Source organism: Scardinius erythrophthalmus, assembly GCF_964197995.2.
Source record: "Scardinius erythrophthalmus genome assembly, chromosome: 6".
In the NCBI taxonomy this organism is placed as follows: domain Eukaryota; kingdom Metazoa; phylum Chordata; class Actinopteri; order Cypriniformes; family Leuciscidae; genus Scardinius; species Scardinius erythrophthalmus.
Window position 1 is genome coordinate 31,438,721 of NC_138226.1, and position 24,898 is coordinate 31,463,618.

At 36.5% G+C, this 24,898-nt stretch overlaps 1 protein-coding gene across 2 annotated transcripts in view; it reads left to right on the forward strand.

Moving 5' to 3' along the window:
- vwa8 (von Willebrand factor A domain containing 8) overlaps positions 1–24,898 on the forward strand; it is a 121,970-nt gene that overhangs the window by 27,690 nt on the left and 69,382 nt on the right. For both annotated transcript variants that reach the window (XM_081368942.1, XM_081368941.1), the window contains exons 15-26: positions 1,852–2,020; positions 2,187–2,264; positions 2,692–2,807; positions 5,410–5,513; positions 6,541–6,647; positions 10,520–10,591; positions 12,458–12,534; positions 15,242–15,317; positions 19,311–19,446; positions 19,538–19,657; positions 19,793–19,998; positions 23,332–23,483. In XM_081368942.1, coding sequence (XP_081225068.1) covers positions 1,852–2,020; positions 2,187–2,264; positions 2,692–2,807; positions 5,410–5,513; positions 6,541–6,647; positions 10,520–10,591; positions 12,458–12,534; positions 15,242–15,317; positions 19,311–19,446; positions 19,538–19,657; positions 19,793–19,998; positions 23,332–23,483 — 1,413 coding nt within the window. The remainder of the gene's footprint in view (positions 1–1,851; positions 2,021–2,186; positions 2,265–2,691; positions 2,808–5,409; positions 5,514–6,540; positions 6,648–10,519; positions 10,592–12,457; positions 12,535–15,241; positions 15,318–19,310; positions 19,447–19,537; positions 19,658–19,792; positions 19,999–23,331; positions 23,484–24,898) is intronic.

The following is a 24,898-nucleotide window of genomic DNA, read 5'->3' on the forward strand; positions in this document are numbered from 1 at the left end:
CATCAGTGATCAGGTGCCTTTGGTTATGCCAAACCCTGAACATATCATAATCATAATAACAAAGATTGACAGTCACTGTGGCTAATGATTAGTTTTCAGGTCACCTGCTCGTCATGTTGCTCCATTGTCAAGTCACCTTTATTTATATACCACTTTTCACAATACAGATTGTTTCAAAGCAGCTTTATATTGTAAGTGTAATAACGTCACATTGACTATGTTGAGAATGTAATATTAACTTATACTCACTGCCTACTATTTTAAATGAATAAGAAGTGGAACAATATGCATTAAGAAACATTGTTGGAAGTAAACTTGTTTCTAATGCCCGATACACATTGTGTGATTTTGGGCTGTCCCAGACAAAATATGGCCAATCTTGGTGATTTCTGTGGTCGTGGCTCCTAAACGGTGGTCCTACGTCGTACAGTGAGAGAGGTTCAAAGACGGCCGTTGTCATGGTCTTGCGACCAAAGGTAGACTGCGATAATTTTCTGACAGTGTCAGAAGTTTAGCATGATCATCTCACAGTGTGTTTGCTGCTACGACCTACGTCTACCGACTAGCCAATAAAAATGCAACATGAAATGGCGTATTGATTAAAACTTAAAACTACTTACCTCAAGCTCCATTTGCAAAACTGACATGCAAAGGTGGCATCTTTGGCTTCCTCCTCTTTTTTTTTCAGCTCACATAAAAACCACAATTACCAAAGTGTGATTCATGTTGCTCTATTTGTTTACTACTAGCACGTGCTGATGACGTTTTATTCATCTATACTAACTTGCGTCATAGCCTACGATTCAATAGGTGTCATCGTCGTACAGTCTACATACATGTCGGACCCAAGTTTATTAGATCCATGTTATTTGTAATGACCTTATAGGATTGCCGAAATCGCACAGTCTGTAACAGGCATAATATTTTGATCCCTCAGAAGTATACACTACCATTCAAAATGTTGGGGTCGTAGGATTCTTTTTCTTTTATTTCCGTAGGAAGTCTCTTTGCTCACTAAGGCTGCATTTAATCAGAAATATATTAAGCACAGTAATACTGTGAAATATTATTACAATGTTGTCTATTTTAATATTTCAGTCTTCAGTGTCACATGATCCTTCAGAAATCATCGTAATATGCTGATTTGCTGCTCAAGAAACATGTATTATAGTCAATAATGACAACGGTTGTGGTACTTAATATTTCTGTGGAAACCGTGATACATTTTTGATGTCTTTGATGAATAAAAACTTACATTACTCGCGCATCGGAGATCACGCAGAAACATTCAGGATCACAGAAACTTATCAAAGTTGTCCTACGACTTAATAAAAAAGCTTTGCTATTGAATCGCTACATTATATTTCTCAGCAACAATGGGGTAACTGCTGTCTTTGAAGTAATTAAACATTCAGCTGTAATTCATTCATTCAAATATATGTAATCGTATAGCACTACTTTATCTCTGTCTGATTCAAAACAGGCAGAATGCTAGATCTAATTTACATTAGATTTTTGATTCTTGTTTAACTGCCTAAAATAACCATAATTTGTATCCTTCTGGTCAAATACTGCTTTGCAAACATCAATAACAGCTTTAACTTGTCACTGCTGGCAAATGACCATGGTTTAAGCAGGATAATCCACGATTTGAGTACACTCCTTTTTGGTTCTTTGTTTCCACGTTGTGAATTAGAATATTTTAATGCTTGGGTAGCTGCGGGTTGTCCACTCTATAAACCTCTGTCTAAGCATTAAACTTGTTGATGTTTTGTGTTACTATTCCAGTATGGATCAAGAATTGATAAAGAGACTGTGCTTGATGTAAATAAGAAACTATCTTCTCCACAGATCCATCTTCCCAATCCACCCGTCATTCAGGATCATCGCCCTAGCGGAGCCTCCTCAGGTCGGGAGCACCACTCAGCAGTGGCTCGGCCCAGAGATTCTCACCATGTTTCTCTTTCACACCATCAAACCACTGGCCAAGGCAGAGGAAACGGCCATTCTCCAGGGCATGGTCAGTCACATCACCTTCAGACTAATGTCAATAGTGTGGTGTTTGAATAAATATGCTTACACCCAACATGTTTATGTGCTGCATCACTTGTTGAATCAAATGCAATTTTAGCTCTGACCCTTTCTTTCTATGTTTGAGTTTTGTCTAATGTCTTTTTTTATAACAGATCCCAAATGTTCCCAAAGAAGCAGTGGAGCAGCTGCAACACCTGACTCACAGCCTGAGAAAATCCAACGATCCAACGGTGAGCCAATGAACCAATGTTAGGTCCCTAAATCCTTTAACAAAAGCAGAGGCTGGAATGAATTCCTTCACCACATACATGGAGCAAAGAGAGAGTGTGGCCCATTTCTTGACTCCAGTGGTCAAAGAGCAGACTCATATAGAGAGACAGGAGGTTCTTATCAGCACATTTGTTAAGGGTTTGTTATAAAAAAAAAACACATATGGTTTCTTGTTTAGTAACTGCTTACTCTGCTGTTTACTAGTGTTTTCTGTCCCAGAAACCCTAAATATCCTGTTGTATTAGAGCACAATAGTGATTGTCCTAATTATTCAGTAGACTTGGTTAATATTTTTCCCCATTATAGGGGTTTTGTTCTGGGATTTGTTGTTTTTGATTCAGTGAGATGAAATGTAAATGTTCTTTGGTGTTTTTGTGCCATGTCCAGGCCCTGTCCCTTGCTTCTTCATTGTCCACCAGGCAGCTGCTGAGAATCTGTCGGCGTCTTTCCCAGTATCCACAGGAGAGTGTTGCTCACGCTGTGAACAAAGCCTGTCTGTCCAGGTAGACAAACTCAAACTCATTCATGTTGCACCGCATTAAAAGACGGCTCTGACTAGAAGCTATTTCCTTTGTGCGTCACTGCCATCAAACGAGAGCATGGATGTGGATGAATTAATAGAGATCTGTTTGCTCAAATTTGGCTTTCTTTAGGAGAGTACCTTTAATATCAGGGCCTTATGTCCGCTTAAAGCATTCTCTGCAAAATGGGCTGATGGTGCAATATACGGCTCAGTGTGCATTGTCCTATATGCTAAGTTTAATTATTAATTAAAAAAAAGATTGGTACAGTAAAACGTGCTCAAAATTTGGATTTTCATTAGAGCAGTATATTATATTGTATATATATATATGTATATATATTGTATATATATGTATGTTTATATTGTATACAGGGCAGTACCTCTAGTATAAAGGCCTTATGTCCGCTTTAAATCATCATCTGTGGCTGCCGAGAAAGCGTGCAGCCAAATGGTCTGATGGCACACTCAGTGTGCATTGTCTCAACATTTGGATCTTGTTCGAGTAGTTTGTCTTGTACGAGGCTTAATCCAGCTACATATTCGTTTGTCACTTACTGATGCCTGCGCCTCCCATTTATATAACGCGACTCTCCCTAAATTCTGTATTTCTCCGCCACCTACAAGGATTTGTTAAATCCAACAAAGTGGTTTAATAAAGGGTGAATTGATCTTGTGAAATATGTTTACTGTACCAATATTTTTAAATTTGTCCGTTAAAAGTTTTATATGGGAAATTTATAAACATACTGTCCTTAATGAAATAAAAATGTAGCGTTTTTTACTAAAAAAATTTGTTCTAATCTTTTTTTTGTGAACCATTAAACTTAGCATATAGGACGATGCACACTGAGCCGCATATTGCGCCATCAGGCCGTGGTGTGGTTTCTCGGCCGCCAAAGTGGACATAAGGCCTTGAAATATGACATACTACCCTAATGAAAACCAAAAATGTAGCACTTTTTACTGTACCAGTCTTTTTTATGGACCCTTGAAATTGGCAAATAGGACAGTGCACACAGCCGTATTTCGTCATCAGCCCTTTTCATGGTGCGGTTTGCAAAGATCCGTACTACATCAAACTCTACACTAAAATGAATCGCACTGATGTAAATGTCGAAATGACCATCATTCTTGTATTCACAAACTGATGTTAAGGATTTTATAAGGATGCATTGTTATATTGTAAAATCCTCATGCAGACTTGAAGTGAATGGGCTTTTGTATGGAAGCTTGTTTCCGCCACAAAAAAAAAAAAAAAAAGATAATTGCGACTTTTTATCTCACAATTGCGAGTTTACATCTCGCAATTCTGACTTTATTTCTCAGAATTGCAAGATATAAAGTCAGAATTGCGTGTTTTAAAGTCGCAATTGCGTGTTATAAAGTCAGGATTCTGAGATATAAAGTCAGAATTGCGTGTTATAAAGTCAGAATTCTGACTTTTTTCTCGCAATTGCGACTTTATATCACGCAATTCTGACTTTATATCTCAGCATTCTGACTTTATATCTCAGAATTCTGACTTTATATCACGCAATTGGGAGATATAAAGTCAGAATTGCATGATATAAAGTCGCAATTGCGTGTTATAAAGTCAGAATTCTGAGATATAAAGTCAGAATTGCGTGTTATAAAGTCAGAATTCTGACTTTTTTTCTCGCAATTGCGACTTTATATCACGCAATTCTGACTTTATATCTCAGAATTCTGACTATATCTCAGAATTCTGACTTTATATCTCAGAATTCTGACTTTATATCACGCAATTGGGAGATATAAAGTCAGAATTGCATGATATAAAGTCGCAATTGCGTGTTATAAAGTCAGAATTGTGAGATATAAACTATTCTGAGGTAAAAAAAAAAAAAAAAGTCCGTCTTTTTTCCCCCTTAGAATTGGACTTTATATCTCACAATTCTGAGAAAAGATGTAAGAATTGCGAGATATAAAGTCAGAATTCTGAGATATAAAGTCAGAATTGCGTGATATAAAGTCGCAATTGCGAGAAAAAAAGTCAGAATTCTGACTTTATAAGACGCAATTGCGACTTTATATCTCGCAATTCTGACTTTATATCTCAGAATTCTGACATTATATCACGCAATTCTGACCTTATATCTCAGAATTCTGACTTTATTTCACGCAATTCTGACTTTATATCTTGCAATTCTGAGAAATAAAGTCAGAATTGCGAGATGTAAACTCGCAATTGTGAGATAAAAAGTCGCAATTATCTTTTATTTTTTTTATTTCGTGGCGGAAACAAGCTTCCATACTTTTGAGCTTAAATGTGAAATGTGTAATTTATTTGCCACTATTGGCTTCAGACAGTCAGACTGGATATGACATAGCAGTAAAGTTATGAGTTTGACTGTCTGTTATCAACCAATGGCAAAGGCGAACCTTGCTTTAAATTATATATATATTTTTTCTGTATTATGTTTGATGCTAAGAATGACACACTACACATTACACACTTTGTCTTTAACATGCAGCTGTACCGCCTGCTTCATTGCTTGTAAAGTTTACAATGACTGGGAAAAGTTTATTTGAAATACATAAAGAATGAATTCTTTTTGTAGGTTTCTGCCCAGCCTGGCTCGCTCGTCTCTTCAGAAGAGTCTGGTGAACTGCTTAATAGAGGATCAGCCTGACCCAGCATCAGAACAGAACCACCTCTACACCTGTGAGTTACAGTACAACAACACTTCAGACCAGGGCTAAGCAAAAGTCAGAGTTACTATTATAGTCCATAAGAATTTAAATTTTATTGGACCATGATCCACAGGATGTTGAATTATAATACTAAGAAATTCAACTTGATACAATAGAGGGATTTCAGTAGTCTATGCTTTGTGAACACAACATCATTAATTATGACTAATTTTGACTTTATTCTCATATATGAAGAATACATTTTGCCAGTCTTAAATATATTTCTATAAAGTTCAATACTACCAGAAAACGAACATGTGCAGCACCATAAAATGTCTACCACATTGTTTTTAAAATGTGAAAATAAATATTGCCTAAATTTGCATCTATTGGTTAAATATAGATGTTTGGCTACATTTTTAAGACTGTTGGGTAAATTAGAGCATTCTGGAAAATATCGTTCTTCCACCATTGTTAGATTATTAAAAGGTAAAAAGAAATTAGACATTAAAGATATTCAATACTGCATAACTATTATATAATTATAAATTATTTACACATTTCTATAGGTTTCGTTTCAAACATTAATTATTAACATCACGTAATGCTTATGGAAATACTCCATGTGTATGATCACATGTTCAAATGTATTATCTTTGACCACTTTCAGCAGTTAGATTCCATTTAATTCCACTTCCTTACATTTGAATTCAAATTACAATTCTGCATCTTGCTGAATTTGAAAAGTCCTTCTCAATTCAGTTTTAAATTTCACACAAACCAGGCTCAGTCAGCTTCAGTGGTTCCTCAGTAATTTTAGCCTGCCCTGATATTTTTGTCCCATTTTCCCCAACGTCTGTAAGAGACTGTTTCACAGTCTTAGATATCAGATGTACAGTACTATGTTGTGTAAAAGTGTAGATGGGAGGAAATAGATTGTCTTTGTGTAGAAAAGAAGCTGTGTCCCTAGCAGCTGGTCAGTGACATGGCTGAATAGGTAAAACCTCTTTTTGGAGAATCTCTAATGTTTTCTTTTCATTTCTGCTCTCCCCTGTTAGGCACTGTAAAAGATGGACTTCTGACCATAGGGAACATCTCGGCTCCTGTGTACAGCCCTGATGAGAAGATGAAGGTCCCAGACGTGCTCTTTTATGAGAACGTTCAGGTGAGGTCCTTATCTGCCTATTACCGGAAGAAACATTGTCCTCTTCTCTGCGGCCCACAGACTAGAGAAAGAAAGATATGGGTTCACCAAGCACAATCCCTTAAGCCTCAAGAGCTGCTCTTTTCATTTAAAGAGATAGTTCAGCAAAAAATGAGAATTCTGTCATCATTTTTTTAAACCTCTGTGACTATCTCTCTTGATGAGTTTTCATTTTTTGGGAAGTATTCCTAAGCATTATTGTGTAGTAGGCTGTTTCACAACAAAAATTACTTCCAAGTCGTACGCTGTTAATGGCAAATGTATGTGCTTTCCTATAACAATATAAACACGATTCATAACATAATTACATTTTCTAACTAAATAGTATCACTTTTAGCTTGTTTATCAGGGTGTTTGTAAGGTTGTTTTTTGTAAAACTGCATAATATGTATTGTAAAAAAAAATACATTGAATTGAGTGTGCAAACATTTTTATTTGACAGCTGTAATTTCTATTTATAAAAATGTCTAAAATACTAGGAAGGAACGAAGGAGAAACTGTAGATATGAAGATGAAAAAACAGACTGAGAAAAATATATGTGGACAGTTTTCCTTTGGGTACATTTGCAGTTATATATTGTCGCAATATAAATCTTATCGCAAAAATGTAAAAAATCGAAATATCAAAGCATTGTAGAATAGCAGATACACACACACACATTGTGACCGAACACCAGATGAATTCTGTACTTAAAAAAAAAAAAAATGCAACGTTGCTTGGCAATGAGGCGACGTTGGTCTGGCAGTGAGGAAAGCTCAATCTATCTGTCTAAGCCTTGTAAATCAGCGGAGGCTTTTGCTCAAAGGTCAGATCTCAGAGAGGACCCACAGAAGAACATTGGCCAAACACACAGGCACGTTCAAGTACAGCAGGATCTCGGCTGGCCCACAGTGAAACAGGGCGTAATCATATTTCATTATTAGGGATTTCAAGGTCTTCTCACTGAGGGATGTTCAACATTCAAAGTTAAGTCTCTTACTGCTGAATCTAGGCACACTGTTTCTCATGCACAACTGCTCATATGCTCAACTAGATAGCTATCAGTTACTTTGCATTTGTAAACCCAAACAAAAAACACTCAAATACTCCCCCATCTGCCACTGTTCAGTCAAAACAATCCAACTCTACACACCAGTCGAGACATTTCTGGCCAATTTAACTGCTCAAATGTACATGTTACAATTCTGAAATTATGTATTTCATCATCAATGCACAAAGTGTGTATGTTTGTATCACTTAAAAAGAAGAAAATGTTTGAAATATTGGGCACAGGGGATAGCAACCATTATTTTGATTAACAGATTAGCAACGACAATTACAGTTAGACTAATGAACTATATTACTTGGAGGAAAATTGTTTATTATTAATAATAAATACATTTTCTTGTTGAACATTTGTGCATTTCATCAAATAAAAGCAATAAGCCACTTAAGACTGTGTTACAGTTATTTTACTATGGAACATATCAGTATTAAATGTACATTCAAATATGAATGTTTATGGTATTTATGACTAGTTTAATGTGTATACACTACCGTTCAGTAAGATTTTTTTTTTTCATTGAAATTAATACTTTTATTCAGCAATGATGCATCAAATTGATCAAAAGGGACAGTAAAGACCTTTATAATGTTACAAAAGATGTATTTTTCTAATTAATGCTGTTCTTTTGAACTTTTCTATTTATTAAAGAATCCTGAAAAAAAAAAAATAATATATATATATATATATAATGGTTTCCACAAAAATGCACAACTGTTTTCAACATAACTATAATGGGATAAAAAAGGTTTCTTTGGCAGCAAATCAGCATATTAGAATGATTTTTGAAGGAGTAAGGATGCTGAAAATTGATCTTTGCATTACAGGAATAAATTACATTTTAAAATATATTAATAAAGAAAACAGTTATTTTAAATTGCAGCAATATTTCACAATATTTCTGTTTTTACTGTATTTTTGATCCTAATTGCAGACTTGGTGAGCCTAAGAGACTTCCCTCGAAAAACATTTTTAAATGGTACTTTTAAATGGTAGTATAAATTATCCGTTCAGCATTATATCATGCAATAATAACAAAATATAAAGTGTTCCCAATAATAATACTCAGTGTTGTTGCCACACTGCATGTGTGGCATTTGGTCTCGCGCTACTGTTGCTCAGTGATGTGAGAAGAGAACGAGGATGACCTAGATATTCCTCTACCCTCCCTTCTGAGGCCCAGAAAGAGGTGGAGGGAAAAAAAGTTACTCTTGTCCCACTTTTCAATGACCTGCTTTTTTGTCTTTAGAGCACTAGAAGGAGAAGTGCAGTAGTCCACTGAGGCAGAAATGAGGACATTTCCCTCCCAATCTGGCAAACTCGCGTGTCCGCTCGCATCGTTTTTGTATAATGTGTGTATGCAGTAAACGCATCATACTTATATGACCTTATCGTATTGAAAAAGCACTTTGTGCCTTTGCAGCCTCAGAAATAGAAAATTCAGTTCATTGTGCCATAACTGGACCAGAATTAATTTCTGCTCCCATCTATATCCATTCAGCTTTTGTGTCTGTAAAATGTAGGTGACCTTCTCAGATATAATTGATGATTTTCTCATGTGTTTTCATACTGGAGCAATCTGAGATGGATCAGGTCACGTGACATACGGTGCACCACAAAAGTCTGAGGCCACTTGTGAAAATATGTCATTTTTTTTCATTACAAACTGTAGTACCATGACAAAAAGTTAATAGAGTGGTGCAGGCTTGACGTCAGAACCAGGAAGTCTAATTTGCTGCTGCTTCCTTCGAGATTTTCCTGTGGGGTTTTATAATTGGGTTTTTCAATGTTTGAGGAAAATAAAGCCTGCGGTAAACATAACTTGACCGTACTTTGACGTTTTGTGCTTCAACGTTCACTGCACACACTCACACCCCAAGCTGCCTTATCTAGTGACTACTTGAACTTACACGTCAAAAATCGCGTTTGGTTGAGTGTGTAATTTACGTTGTTGAACAAAATGTCAAAGTATAGTCAAGTTATGTTTATCACAGGCTTTATTTTACATTTTACTCCTCTTATTTTACCCCTCTATTCCTCCTTAATAATTCCTCCTTTTGCTTAAATCACTTGACTGACAAATAAAGCTGATACGGACCATGTCCAGCATGATTTGAATGTCTGTACAAAGAGTCATGATCAGTGTTACAAATTTACACTCTACCGTTCAAAAGTTTTGGCTCGGCAAGAATCTATTTATCAAAATATACTATATATATATATATATATAATATAATCTATTCATCAAAATATAAAATATATATATAATATTTGCCATCACATAAACTGAATTGAATAAATACAATTTTTAAATATATTACAATAGAAAAACAGATATTTTAAATTGTAATGGTATTGTATTTAAAAAATCAGTTTTTACTGCATTTTTGATCAAATAAATGCAGCATTGGTAAGCATTAGAAACTACTTTCAAAAACATTTAAAAAATCTTACCGCAAACTTTTGAACGGTAGTGTAATTATTTTATTGGTAACAGAAATACCAATAATAACCACTTAAAACACTTTTCATCCTGACAATGGATGATTTTGAGAACCATATAGAACAAATTATACACAGGGTTTAACTAAAGTTATATTGTACCTTGATTGTCCATTTGAAGATCCTGGTTTTCAACTTTGTTTGTTTCCAGCTTTAAATGACAAAAATTCCCAGATTTGGTGTCTCAGACTCTTTGAAAATCTGGAATTTTTGTCATTTAAAGTTTGGGACCCCACTGTGTTTAGTACTGGTCTCATTCTAAAATATGTTTTGTCTGTTTGTTCACAGCACATGATGGTCATGCAGGACATGCTGAAGGACTTCCTGTTGGGGGAACACCTTCTTCTTGTGGGGAACCAGGTAATTTAGGATTCCCATCTTTAGGACGACAGTCTGCAAAGGTGTCTGTCCGCTCTCATCCTGAGAGCATAGCAGATGTACAGTACATTATCCCAGAGCAGTGGCGTCATGCCATGAAGCACAGCTGCGTTTGTAAAGCATCTGCCCACCAGCTACAGGGTGAGCTAGGACTCGGTGTGCCCTACGGTGGCCAGGCATTCGCCAACTGTCTCTACTGGAGACCAGAGGGTGTGGAAAAAGAGTGGGTGTCCGGACTGCTGTCACTTCAGAGTTTAGACAAGTAGATTGATTGACACACAGAACACATAAATATATGTATAATAAAATGAAATAGACCTGTGAATACATGCTTTCCTGTTTAATACACTACCATTATTTTTTTTATTTTTTTATGTTTTTGAAATAAGTCTCTTATCCTCACTTTATGATCATTTCTTTGATCATAAAATAGAGTAAAACGGTAATATTGTAAAATATTATTACAATTCAAAATTGAATTGTTTTCTATTTGAATGGTAGTAACTGTTTTCTATTTGAATATATTTTAAAATGTCATTTGTGATGCAATGTGACGCAAAGCTGAATTTTCAGCATCATTACTCTTGCTGCTCAAGAAACATTTGTTATTATCAATGTTAAAAACAGTTTTTGCAGCTTAATATTTCTGTGTAAACAAGATATATATATATATTTTTTTTTGTTCACGACTAAAAAATATAAATATGAAGTTGGAAAGAACAGAACTGAATTGTATAGAAATCTAACATTATAAATGTTTTACTATAATTTTTTTATCAATTGAATGCATCCTTGAATTAAAATATAAGTAAAAAAAAATAAAAATAAAATACATATATATTACTGACCAACCCTGAAGCTTGACACACTGAAGCTTGAGTCGCCATTGGCTAGTAATTGGCATAAATTTCAAACATTATTAAAGAGAAGTAAACCGTCTATAATAAAATAAGTACAAATAATTAAACTACAAGCAGTAGCACAAATAAACACAATAGAACAAAAATACAACTCAGCAGGCAATGAAATTATATCTATGCTAAGCTTAACTCTAACTCAATCACATGCAAGTGAAATCATGCAATTAACTAGCCATTGACTAATTAAAGGCATTTTTTTTTGGTGCCTAGCATGAAGTTTGGTCACATATGTGATTGATTTACTTGCATTGTAGAGGGTTGCTGACCCACATCTTTAAACTCTCAACTACATCTAATTTTTTTGTTTGTTTACCAATGTAGTTATGCCTGAACTGATATAATAAAACACTGATTTGCTCTATACTTTAGATGGAAAAAAGAAAACTGTCATCTTTGCTGACCCTCATGTGGTTTTGACCTAATGTAATTTCAATTTTGTTTGCAGATTGTCTGAGCTTCTGTTTTTCATTGAATTTATGTGGATAGCAATTCATACAGTTAAGGATAACAGTATTGCCGTGTCACTATTGGTAACATGACGTGAGCTCTATACATGCAAATTATGTCCAACCTGGTAAGGTGCTTTTTTTATTATTATATATATATATATATATATAAGCGTGAATTAAATTTAAGAGCCCCAGTAATGGTCAATAAACGAATTGGCTTCAAAACACTTGGAATATTATGCATGAGTAACATGGACTACTTTTATAATATTTAATGGTGCTTTTTTTAGAGCTTGACAGTATAAATCACCATCTACTTCCACAAGATCTGGTATTCTGCCTAAAATCTGCTTGACAGATGGAAGAAAGGGTTGAGAAAGAGGGTTGGAAAGACATGAGGATGGGTAGATAATGAATGACACATTTATTTTCATTTATAGGTGATCTGTTCCTTTAACATGTTCTTACTCTGTTCGCAGGGTGTTGGGAAAAACAAGATTGTTGATCGATTTTTGCATCTCATGAACAGACCGAGAGAATACCTTCAGCTTCACAGGTAAAATAAAAGAAGTTCTTCTCAAATAAAGCCTTCTCAGAGAGGAAGACCTATTATCAGAAACTACTCTCGGCTAGACTCAATTAGAACCTGGTTGTGAGGCCACACCGGGAATGACCCACATCCACTCTTCATTAGCTTTTCTTCATTAGTGAAGAACTGAGTAATGTAGCCTTTCTTTATATGAATGAAACGGAGGAAAGAGGACACCTTTATTTATCAGACAGATAAACATCTGGACACAGATGCATCATACGATTTTGTTTTTGTGTGTTAGAAGGTGAAACTTTCTTTTACAGACTGACTGTGTGCCTGAAATAAAAAGATCTCCTCTCTAAGGCTTGAGTGAGCTATTTTAATCCTGATGAATTAGGACACCTGTCGACAGGGCAGAGGAAACTTTGATTGTAGTTCTTCAAAGGCAAAAGTACAACTTAAAAGGAGCAGTTCACATTTTACAATACTATCATTCACTTAACCTTGTTCCAAGTCCAACCCTCTTATTATTTTTTCTATCTTCTGTGAAACACAAAAGTTTGTCTTTCGACAATTCCTCGACAAGACCTGAGCAACTTTGACAAGGGTCAAATTGTTATTCCAAGGCAACTAGGTCAGAGTATCTCTGAAATGGCAAGACTTGTGGATTGCTCTCGGTTAGCAGTGGTGAGAATTGACCAACTTTGCTCAGAGGAGGGACAAACCACAAACCGGCGACAGAGTGTTGGGCACTACAGGCTCATCAATGCATGAGGGCAACATGGCTATCCCGTCTGGTCCAAGCCAATAGAATGTCGATTGTGTCACACAAAATTTTAATTATGGGAGGAATGCGTCACAACACACAGTGTATTTCAATCTACTGCATGTGGTACTGTGTAGCCATAGACCAATCAGAGTCCCTATGATGACCTCTGTCCACCGTCGTAAGAGCCTACAAAGGGTACAAGGGCGTCTGAACTGGACCTTGGAGCAGTAGAAGGTGGTTACCTGGGGAACTTATGGCACCAGGATGCACTGTGGGACATATATCGGATATACAGGGGTTTATCAGTGAAACTGAAACACTGGCCAATATAGTGTTGGAGGTTTCACGTCTATATACAATCTTCACAGATTTTACATTCCATCAGTAGGAGCGGAGTGTGGATATTGAATTAGCAGAGCAATAGCACAGCTGAACATAAAATATTGCAATCCACACAACATAATGGGAGACATATCAGAGTTCAAAAGAGGATAAATGTGTTTGTGCTCGTCTCGCTGGCTCAGCAACTCTTTGTGGTTTATCGAGAGCTGTGGGATCCAGGGTAATGTCGGCATACCAACATACAGGATGAAACACATCCAACAGGAGTAACTGTCGACTCAAGAGGAAGCTGTCTGAAAGAGATGTCCAGGTATTAACCCGTATCCAAAAAAACAAAACCACAGCTGTCCAAAAATGTGCACCTCGACTCTCATGTTTCCGCCAAAACTGTTCATCTGGAGCTCCACAGAGTCAATATTCAAGGTCGGGCTGCTATAGCCAAACCTTTGGTCACTCGTTCCAATGCCAAATGTCGGTTTCAATGCTGCCAACAGTGCAGATCTTGGGCTGTGGACAGAAACATGTATTGTTCTCTGATGAGTCCACCTTCACTGTCTTTCCCACATCCGTGTGTTACGGTGTGGAGAAGATCCAGAGAGGCTCAACACCTGGACTGTTGCTGCTCAGAGTGAAGCACAGGGTGGATCAGTGATGGTTTGGGCTGCAATATCATGGCATTCCCTTCTGTGCTTGATGGACGCGTCACTGCCTAGGACTATCGAACCATTGTGGAGGATAATGTGCACCTAATGTTTCAAACGTTGTACGGGGTTGCCATGTATCAGCATGATAAAGCACCAATAAACACAGCATGTGACAGAATGCTTTGATGAACATGAAAGTGAAGTCGAACATCTCCCATGGCCTGAACAGTCACCAGATCTAAATATTTTTGAGCCACTTTTGGATATTTTGGAGGAGCGAGTCTGAAAACGTTTTCCTCCACTAGCATCACATATGGACCTGGCCACTGTTCTGGAAGAGGAACGGCTCAGAATCCCTCTGGCCACTGTGAAGGACTTGAATCTGTCATTCTCAAGACAAATTGATGCTGTATTGGCCCCAGGAGGAGGCCCTACACCATGCTAATACATTATTGTGGCCTAAAACCAGGTGTTTCAGTTTCATTCTCCAACCTCTGTATATATTCATATTTTAATTGTAATATTTCACAATATTACTATTTACTGGATTTTGATAAATACAGCTGAATAAGATGTCACTGTGTCTAACCCATCTATTAGGTGCAGAGGTTGATATCATCTTGGAAGTTTCCTCTTGAAAGTTAAACCAAAGTCAAACTCGCATGCATTATGGCCTGGATAGCGATTATGGAAATCTTAAATTAGTCTAAAGTAATCACTTCAGGGATTCTCCCTTCCTCTAAGCCTATAGAGATATGTGTCACATTTCAAACCTGCACAAGAACTCGAACGCTCTGTCCATCACACTGAATGTAGGTCAGTTTACTTTATACTTATGTAGGACCCATAAATATGAATCCACAAATCATCTCATCCTCTAGAGAAATTAGCTATGATTTAACTGTGAACAGAGTCAACATTTAGAGTGTATGCATAATTTTTCACGACAAACACAGTCTGTTTTTATGCTCAACAGAGACACCACAGTCCAGACTTTAACTCTGCAGCCCTCTGTGAGAGATGGAGTCATCATCTATGAAGACTCTCCATTGGTCAGTATTCACCTCTGACATCATGGCTCTGTTTAAAAACCTAGTGAGCTGCCTACACAGACACGTGTACTCTCGTCGTTGAGAAGGTCTTCTAAAACTGGTATTTTTGTAGATTTGTTTGATTCCAAGGTCTCTCAAATATGATTAGCTGGATCAGGTGCCTTTAATTAGGATTGAAGCTGAACTCCCGGTGTATAATAAGTGAAATATTAAGTGTGATATTAGATAAAGACAAAAAATAATAATTGGCTTTTATGTTGCCATTGTACTAAGGCAAATTGTTAAAATGTATTATACTGTATGTTACTTTAACTTTGAGCGCCCTTAAAATGCATTAAGTAGAATTGTTTTTCTATTTTTCTCTCAATTCTTTTCTTCTGACTTTTAGTGACAAGGGCCCTACAAAGTTTCTTTCAAGGAAAGTCTGTTCGCTCAGCGATCATATTGGCAGAGCCTTCAAGCAGCTATTTTGAGCATGCTAGACCAAGATGAGCTGAATCATAATTATTGTTTCTTTCGCTTATAAAAAAGCATTAAAAAGTGTATATTTCAGGTTGGTCCAACCAATGCGCAATTCGTGAGTTTCAATTTCTATAAGAACCAAAGCATCTAACAGCAGTTGTAGTGATACAATGACGTTGAATAAAAGTCACCATTTGGTGATCAACTCTTTTATTCAGAAGGCGGGATTTTCTCCGCCATACTGAAGGTTGCAGTTTCTCCCATTCATACTAATACGAGTGAACCGTCTTTGTGTTACTGTAAACAGTCTTTGACCCTGAATTGAAAATCCCGGTTCTAAGAAGACTTTTGGCCAAATGTATCCTGCTTTGAGAAGGCAATCCCAGAATGCACTGCAACATATATTTGACTTAACAACTACTTAAGTTAAGAGTATCATGTTGTTAGCTTGGAATATACGTGATTGTGAGTTTTGCACGATGGCATAAAGTTCTCTATGCAGATTCAGATCATTTTCAAATTGCTCATGTCAATTTGCCATGTTGACCAACAGAAAGCTGCTTTGTTTGAAAGTGACTTCTGTGAGAATTGTGCATATACATCACTACACTATTGACAATAGACATGGACCCTTTTTTGCCTGCAAACTTTTGCTAATGTGATCGCACCTTAACACCGAACTGGAATCAATTCAGTGTATTTTATGCTTCACACAAGCAGCTTTATTTGTATGACCCATGCTGTTTCATTTGACTTATGATGCTGCCTCAAAGACACTTCTCTATGTAGGCAGTGGACAGCAAGGCTTTGTAACAGAGCCCATACTTGCTTACCTACAGTGAGCTCTATCAGTATTTGTGTATGTGATTCATCACCTCAGTGGTTCATAGTGATATTTATACATCTATCAGCAGATGGTCCAGACCACTGCTCCAGCAAGGACAAACACGTTGCCAACTCAAACCCGGAGGACTCCCCGGCACAGATGAGGGAAAAAGCATTAAAAATTAATGAATGACCTCGAGGACAGTGTGTTATAATCCTCCACGCTGCTCGTTTCTGAAGTCGGCCTGTTGTTTTGTTAGCGTGGTGGTGCCATTTAGACACATTGTTTTTGAAGCAGGGTCATGGGGGTTCTCTACATAAGGCTTTTAACGATGTCTCTGCTCAAAACAAGGTGGATGGAGATGAAAAGCAGGCTGTGACTCGGAGTTTGGCCCCTCAATTAGCACCCAGCGGCAGCTCTCAGGGTATAAATAGTCTTTAGGCTTTGAAGCCCCTTCTGGCGCCTCATCTGATATCGATGCTTCCAAATGGTCTCTCATTGTGCCGGTCCAACAGATAAAAGCATCAAGAAAACACCCCTCGTTCTCCGCAAACCACCTTTCAGCTCTGGGTTGTAAATAAGAGGTGCTAATGTCAGCTGTACATATCAGAGATGATGAAAACACGGCTATAATCTTCAGCTCCCTATTAACTCTGTTCCTCTTTGCTGTTTTGGAATAAAGAGGATCCGCAGCGCAACAGTTCAAATATGGTCAGTCAAAGGAAAGCATGGAAACCAAGCTGGTCCGTGTACCTTCGGGTAATTTGTTTTCATGTTTTTGCCTTCAAAACGGAAATATATTGTCGTGTATTTCTACCTATTAATACCTATAATAGTGTATTTCTCTGGCACGTGTAGTTAGCCATATCTTTCCTCATAATTAAAAAATAATTTCAATTCAGCCAGTCACAATCTGATTCCATTGTTAATCTAATTTTTTCTGGAACATCTTAGAAGTTAAAGTGAATTGTTGCCTAATTAAATACAAAGATTATAAAACTGTTAAAGGTACACTACTGTTCACATTCGACCGGATTGCTTTCATAGTGAACCGTAGACGCTCATGTGGTCGAATGCATTCGAACAGCCACAAAAGACAGCCTACTCTCCGCTTACTTTTAATGCGTTAACATTATGGGAAGCGCGCTGGCCAGACAGGATTTTAAACTTTGGCTGGAGACCCAAGTTTGGGTTGAAGATGAAAAACAGACCAAGCACAATGTTCTCTCTCCATTCCTGATTTCTATCTATGAATGAGACGAACAAGAAGACGTGTTTGGCATTGTCGTTTCGCGGCTGTCAGAGCAGAAATGAAAGCTACTGTTTGAAGTTTGATTTTCGCATTCATGTGTATATTGTGTGAGCTTATTTTGTCCATTAGATCGAAAGATCTGAAAAAACCCATTCATTTACCCACCCATAGACCCCCTCCTCGAAGAAATCAGGACAGAAGTGGGAGAAAGTGGACAAAAGAGATTTAAACACTAGGGGTAAACGGGGCAGGTGTAAACCAAACGCATCTTAATATCAGGGATAAACAGGGCCTTATGCTCACAAAGGCTGTATATCAAAAATACAGTAAATCAGTAACACTGTGAAATCTGATTACAAACTAATATAGCTGTTTTTTTATTCGAATATGTTTTGACATATAGTGTATTCCTGTGACGAGTGACGACAAAGCTGTATTTTCAGCATCATTCCTCCAGTCTTCAGTGTCTCATGATCCTTCAGAAATCATTCTAATATGCTGATTTGATGCTCAAGTAACATTTCTGATTATTACCAATGTTTTTGTAAAAACAGTGATACATTTTTTTCAGGATTTTCTGATGTATAGAAAGTTCAGCCTTTATCTGTAATGCAAATCTTTTTTTACAGTATAAATGTCTTTATGATCATCTTTATGGTCAGTATAAATGTCTTTATGATCACTTTTTTATCAATTTAGGGCATCCTTAAATGCTGATTTGATGCTCAAGTAACATTTCTGATTATTACCAATGTTTTTGTAAAAACAGTGATACATTTTTTTCAGGATTTTCTGATGTATAGAAAGTTCAGCCTTTATCTGTAATGTAAATCTTTTTTTACAGTATAAATGTCTTTATGATCACTTTTTATCAATTTAGGGCATCCTTGTTGAATAAAAGTATTTTTTTTTTTTTTTTTTTTTTTTTACTTAGCTCAAACTTTGGTAGTGTAGCCTGAGGATGGTTGTTTTAAACTATATTACCCCTGTTTTTGGCGCAAGAGACATTACTTAAAGGGTAACTAAACCCCTGGTCAGAGCTTGACTCCACCCACTGGCAATATTTGAAAAATGCTGGAAAAGTAGGCAGAGCCCAGTGGAGAGGGGGCGTGCATCTGAGACGTATCTCTCTGTAGGCAAGGGCGTGGTTAACTGGTACCCTCTGACATCAGAGTGTACCACAACTTCCAGTAGGAAAATTCAACTGCAGTAGCCACTGTTCAACCTGAAGAGGGCAGCACTCAGACGTTTTTACACCATATTTTGTAAAATTAAAACACTTTAAACACAAATGTCAAAAAAATTACTTGAATCAGTGAACAGCACTAATAAAGCCCCATTCTTATAGAGCATTAACTAAAAAAAGTTGGTTTAGGGTTTAGTTACCCTTTAACATTATAAATTGACTTGACAGAATAAATAAATAATGAAATAAAAATGTGCTGTTTTCAAGGTTAAAGCTGTGAAGATGGGACACATCCTGGTAATAGATGAAGCTGATAAAGCTCCCACAAATGTCACCTGTATCCTGAAGACTTTGGTGGAAAGTGGAGAGATGATCCTGGCAGATGGAAGAAGAATAGTGTCAGGTGAAATGGACTCAGAGGATCAAACATGTTGCACATCATTGACCCGTCACTTACAGTCTTTAAAACTGGAATTGTTGTTTGATTTCCACAGACCCGCTGGAAGCAGCAGGAAGGCCTAATGCCATTCCCATGCATCCAGACTTCCGCATGATTGTTTTAGCAAACCGACCAGGCTTTCCGTTTTTGGGAAATGACTTTTTTGGAGCTCTTGGTGAGGCTTATATATTGACAGTTCCATTATATAGTATTTGATCACAGAATGTCATGAAAATTACAAACAAATATCAAATAAGGGCTTTGTATTTGTTTGTAATACTCATGATGATATGATGAATCACTCTTTCAGGGGACATATTTAGCTGCCATGCAGTGGACAACCCCAAACCTCAGGCAGAGTTTGCCATGCTGAAGCAGTACGGGCCTGGCGTTCCTGATGCTGTTCTCCAGAAGCTGGTGGCTGCATTTGGAGAGCTCCGGGCCATGGCTGACCAAGGAACAATCACCTACCCCTACTCTACACGAGAGGTGGTCAACATCGTAAAACACCTACAGGTAACTGGCAGGTAGTTGTAGCCTCAGACGGCTGATGCATTTAACACAAAATGGAAGCAAATAATGGACAGAGTGACGCTATTATTTAAAATTGTATTTCCACTCCTTTTATCATTTTAATATCAATTATATCACTACTGTTTAAAAGTTTGGGGTTGGTAAGATTTTTTGAAATATGTTTTTGGAAGAAGTCTCAAAAAGACTGCATTCATGTAATCAAAAATACAGTAATTTTGTGAAATATATTATTACAGTTTAAAATATCGGTTTTCTATTTTGATGTACTTTAAAATGTAATTTTTCTTCCTGTGATGGCAAAGCTGTTTCAGCATCCATTACTTTCAAAAAAAAAAAATAGCTACAAAAGTGATTCCTACAAGAGCAGTGAGTGATTTTTCTCTTTGTCGTTCCTTTAATGATAGACAGCAACATGTCACAAAACTTTGACATAATAAAAAAGCAGAATGACACGTTAAAATCACTAAATTATATTATATAATAAGAGCTGCACAGATCCAATATTATGTTACACGTGCATTTTCTTCCTCAACTGTTTACCTTCACTTAAGACAAAACCGACTGTATACATGATTAATAGCCAGGCAGTTTGACATAATTTTGTGTGTATTTGGCCAAATAAGTTTCGGAAGGGAACTGAATTCGGGATCTTGCACTGTCCGAGAGGCGGTGTTATAACAGCGGCTTTCTGTGTATTCTTTTCTGCTGCTTATTGCGCTTTTTAACATTAAGCATGTCACAGATATTTAACAGTCATGTGTCCAGTCTCTTATTTGCTATCTGCGTTGATCTAAAACTTTTAATTTTCATAACTTTTTGAAGCATTAAAGTCATTCAGTTATTGCAAACCATTGTGATATGCCTATTGTAATGTGTACATTTGCGATATTTCATTATATTGTGCAGCTTTACTTAATATTTTTGTGGTAACAGTGATCTTTTTTTTTTTTTTTAGATTCTTGTAACTTTCTGTAACATTATAAGTGTCTTTACTGTCACTTTTGGTCAATTTAATGCATCGTTGGTGATTATAAAAGTTTGAATTCTTTCAAAAAATCTTTCCAAAAAACACCTAACTGACCCCAAACTTTTGAACAGTTGTTTTGCATGAAAATCAGACGCTATCTTCTCATCTAAAGGGACGGATAATGTCCAGAATAAGCTGCAGAGTGGACCAGACTTTGTCGCAGGTCAAATGTCTGGCCAAATCCACACAACACATCAAACACCTTTGTTGTAGGATGTTCCCCATTTTAAGAATTCAGACTTTGTGTCGGGGATGAACTGTGTGATGTTTAATAGATGAGGGTGAGTTACCCTATGCCTGAGATGAAAGGTGCCGCACGAGACACAGAGTGAGGGAGGAAAGGCCTTGTCTCTTCACTCGGCCCACTCACAGACTGATCTGACACATAGAGGCCACACTGCCATTCTGGGCCACCTGTCTCTGGGCTTTAACTCAGCTCTCACACACACACACACACACACACAGCGTACCAGCCTCCTCCTACTCTAGCCTCAGCTCTCAGGAGTGACAGGGGTGCAGATAGATGGATGGAATTCATCTGTCACGTTGGATGAGGAGTCAGTTGTCAGATTAGTCTGCCGCAAGCAGCCATCAGAAGTCTACACTAGCAGTTAAACTTGACTGAATTTGTTTTTCCCATGTGATCTTATAAACCATTTGTTCTAAAGACTGTCATGCTTGAAATCAGCTTTGTACACAAATATAAATTGTCTACTTATGAATTTCTAAACTATTTTTTTTTTTTTTTTTTTTTGGATCAGATAAAAAAGGAAAAGCAGCGACTAGTGTCTGGCCTGTTAAGTCCTTCAAAATTGTTTAAAAGAATCTCATTTTTGCAAATCCTAAAGTTAGTTGTGTAAATATGTCCATAGTGAGCAGAGGTACAATCTAGACAAAGAAGAACCTAACCATAGGCAGGTTGTGAAACATAATGAATTGAATTGAAAATATTTAAAATCCCAATTCACTTCCTATGTGTGAAGTGAGGAAGCAAACAAATCAAATTTTAATTGAACAAAGAATTAAAATGGCATTGAATTAAAAAGGAATTCATTTTGCTGAATAGCTTCTAATAATGTGTAATATTTCAATATGAATTACCCATAAAACGTGATCAAACACATGGTTAGTTACTAAACACTGAATAATATTAGTAAAAAAGTAGGATTTAATTTTATGAACACTGGTGGAAATACACCTTGAAGTATCATCAATACTTTTTGTATCAAGTTTGATGTCAGCATTCATTTTTAAACAATAAATCTGAAAACAAGGTTATTGATATTTTGTTGTTTATTGCTAAAGTAAAAATCTGTTTTAATTGCTGTTAATTGTGTTGACCATGTTGAAATTTGTGAAAATTATTAGTCAAAAATTAACGCTGAAAGGTCTGACATATGAAATAATGGTCTGAAGTTGTTTTGTTTTGTTTGTTTTAATTGGAACGTTTAATTAAAAACATATCAAGAAAGTCTAAAAAAAAGATTGCATATGTGTTTTTGTTGAGTATTTGATAAATAAGGCTTTTGTAGGTCATATAGTGATATCGGATAATATTGAGCTCATACTCAGAGGAAAAAAACTAGGCAAAAGTAAGCAATTTGGTGCAGTTGCTGATATTTATATGACTAAAAAGTATTGCTTGTAGCTTGTAATTTAAATCAATGATATATTTCTAACAGCATAACTAAATACTTACATTAAATGCATGTTAACATAGGATATGCATATCAATCAGTAAAGATTTCACAGCAAATAGACACATGTACCACAACCTGAATGTACCACATTTTTACAATTATACTAGAAGGCCTTTACTTACTAAAAAAAGGATTAAATGTCAGTCAGACTACAGAAAGCATGAACTGTTGTAGATTGTGTACACAAGGTTTTTCAGCAAACCTTTGATCATGTTGATATGTTAGTGGCCTTGACATCAAATATGTTATTGTAAGCTTTATATGGTTTTATTATTCATGTTTTTTTTCTTGCTAAACTTGTTTTCGACAAAAGAAATTCCTCTCCCATGAGCCAGTGTTGAATTTCTTTTGAATTGCAGTTCAGTAAATTCCTCATTCCAATCAAACATCCTGTGTGTTGTGGCCAGTTCAATTTAAATGCACACTTATCAGCCGAAAGGGAAACTATTCTCACATATTTTATCAATCTCTCCTGTACGAATGTTTTTAATCTGCAATGATTGATAACGTAAAATCAAAATGCTCTTAAAATGCATTAAAACTAAACGCTTTTGTCTTGTGGCTTACCTTCTTCTCCTCTTTTTCCAGAAATTTCCGGATGAGGGATTGGCCAACGTGGTGAGGAATGTGTTTGACTTTGACTCCTATAACAAGGACACGCGTGAGGTGCTGATCACAGCTCTGCACAAGCACGGCATTCCTATCGGAGCCAAACCCACCAGCGTACACCTGGCCAAGGAGTAAGAGCTCAGCTCCTATTGCCCCTTTATTGTCCGTGAATACAGTTTTATAGACAAATATTGAGTTCTCTAACAGCCACACTGTCCTGGACTAATAAGACTACCTGTAGAAAGGATCTGCTTTGCATGGTCCTCAAACCATACACTTGAAAAATTGCATTTAAAGGTGAAGTGTGCAATTTTTTTCTTCAACAGCAGTGACACTAAACAAAATGATGCATGAATGACTGGTTTCAAATAAAGTTTGCATCTGCATTGCTCTGACAAAACTCACACCACTGGTTTAGCCAGTGTTGTTGTGTCCAGCCCAGTCGGGCTGCTCAAATGAACAGTAATTTTGTTTCTAGTGTCACAAATATTACAAACTTCACCTTTAACGGATGCATTTAACTCATAAGCTGTTTATTTCATTGAAGGTGCAATAGACAAAACAATATGAATTCACATATTTAAAAGTGAAAATAAAATAAAAATACTTTCTCAGACTCAGAAATAACTAAAACTGAGAACTTTTGTCAGGGACTGGTTAGTACTTTTAGAAGATCTATGGGCAAATTCCAATGGGAAGTGAGCATCTCTATACCCTGTTCACTATGAAGAACAGAGCACTTGAAGCGGGAAATCTGGAGAGAGCATGACAGTTGTGTCTCATAATGTGGTTGTTTGGAAGACACTTGGCAAAGGGAGCAATTAAAAACATAATTTTCTCTTTTATCTGGAACGATCCTGTGGTGTGCATGTCCCATCGCTGTCCGCCCTTCCAGTGCCCTTCCACTGTTTGGAATTTGCCTTTTTATATCAAATTATTATAACAACAAATAATGTCTCATTCCATAAAGGTAATTTCATTTACTCAGTGCTGTATATGATACACTTTTAATAAAGGAAATTATTTGTTTCTTCCGTCTCATATTTGTCTTTATTTCACTTGCATTTGAGTGTTTTGCCATCTGGTCTACAACAGTGTATTATGTGTTATACAAAATACGGGAAAATGACACGGTGAAGAAACAAATATTTTCTTTTGAATCATACTTCTAAGTTTTGAAAGAGGTCTCATGCTCATAAAGAGTGCATTTATTTGATTAAAAGTACAGTAATATTGTGAAATATTATGTATTTTAGAATGTATTTTTTTTCTTTGATGGCAAAGCTGCATTTTCAGCAGCAGCAACTTGTCTTCAGTCTTCAGTGTCACATGAGCCTTCAGAAATCATTCTAAAATGCTTATTTGCTGCTCAAGTAACATTTATTATTAAGCAGCGGCTAAGTGCAAATAGCAGTAGATACTAGTATTTACACTGTGTAAATAGAACAAAAAGTGTTTTCTTTGCTCTGAGCTGATATGTGATGGGAAAAGGGAGGATTGTGTGATTGAAATACTGGCTCAATCAGATAATGGTGGGTGGAGTTAG